The 688-nt window shown below is 46.2% G+C and overlaps 1 protein-coding gene across 1 annotated transcript in view; it reads right to left on the bottom strand.

Annotated features, from left to right (window-relative positions):
• Positions 1-459: 459 nt before the first annotated feature.
• Positions 460-688, bottom strand: part of EMH_0011820 (uncharacterized protein) — a gene marked incomplete at both ends in the record, with an annotated part of 5,079 nt that continues 4,850 nt past the window's right edge. Inside the window, one exon of the mRNA XM_013499380.1 lies at positions 460-633. Within this exon, the coding sequence (XP_013354834.1) occupies positions 460-633 (174 nt within the window). The remainder of the gene's footprint in view (positions 634-688) is intronic.

Raw genomic sequence — 688 nt, 5'->3', positions numbered from 1 at the left:
ATAGTGTGTTCCTGTTCTAACGCCGAACTGGCGGCTGAAGGAAACAAAAGGACAGGGAACGGGGCAGTTGAGGTGAGCCTAACCTCAACCAGGGGTGATCGTACAATCAATCCCCTTCGACCGCTTGAGCAGTCACTTCATCAACTTGTGGGTGCGTCAAAGGCCGAAGGAGCCGCCAGTCGAGCCGGGTGCAAAGGCACTTTGCCATACACCGCGAGAAAACGAACAAGCATAGCAAACCAAAGACAAAATACATTCTATTATAGGAACCTTCATCCCAATGACAAATGTTGTGCTAAGTACAGTAGCACAACCAATGAACCATCTCTTCTGGTTCTGCAGTGCATTACGTCGAACAATTGAACTGCTCCAGCGAGCAAGCATAATAACTACATAACTATACCTATATACATATTTCCCCTTCCCACATACCAAGCAAATCAATACGATTCTTTATTTCTACTTCGCAAGTGATCGCGAGACAACCTCCCTCACTGCATCAGACAAAGAAGGCTCTGCCAAAATTCTCTGCAACTGCTCCTTCATGAGAACTTGTCTATCGAAAACATAGGCCCTCCAGCCCTTCAAGTGGCCCGCCAGCGTGGCGGCCATACTAGAATTGAATTTATCAACCTGCATAACACCAACAGAACAACTTATATGTCTACATACACTGCATGCATTATAG

Source organism: Eimeria mitis, genomic scaffold, assembly GCF_000499745.2.
Source record: "Eimeria mitis Houghton genomic scaffold, Emh_scaff426, whole genome shotgun sequence".
NCBI lineage: Eukaryota > Apicomplexa > Conoidasida > Eucoccidiorida > Eimeriidae > Eimeria > Eimeria mitis.
The sequence above is the reverse complement of the archived record's forward strand: the minus strand, read 5'-3'. Positions and strand labels throughout refer to the sequence as shown.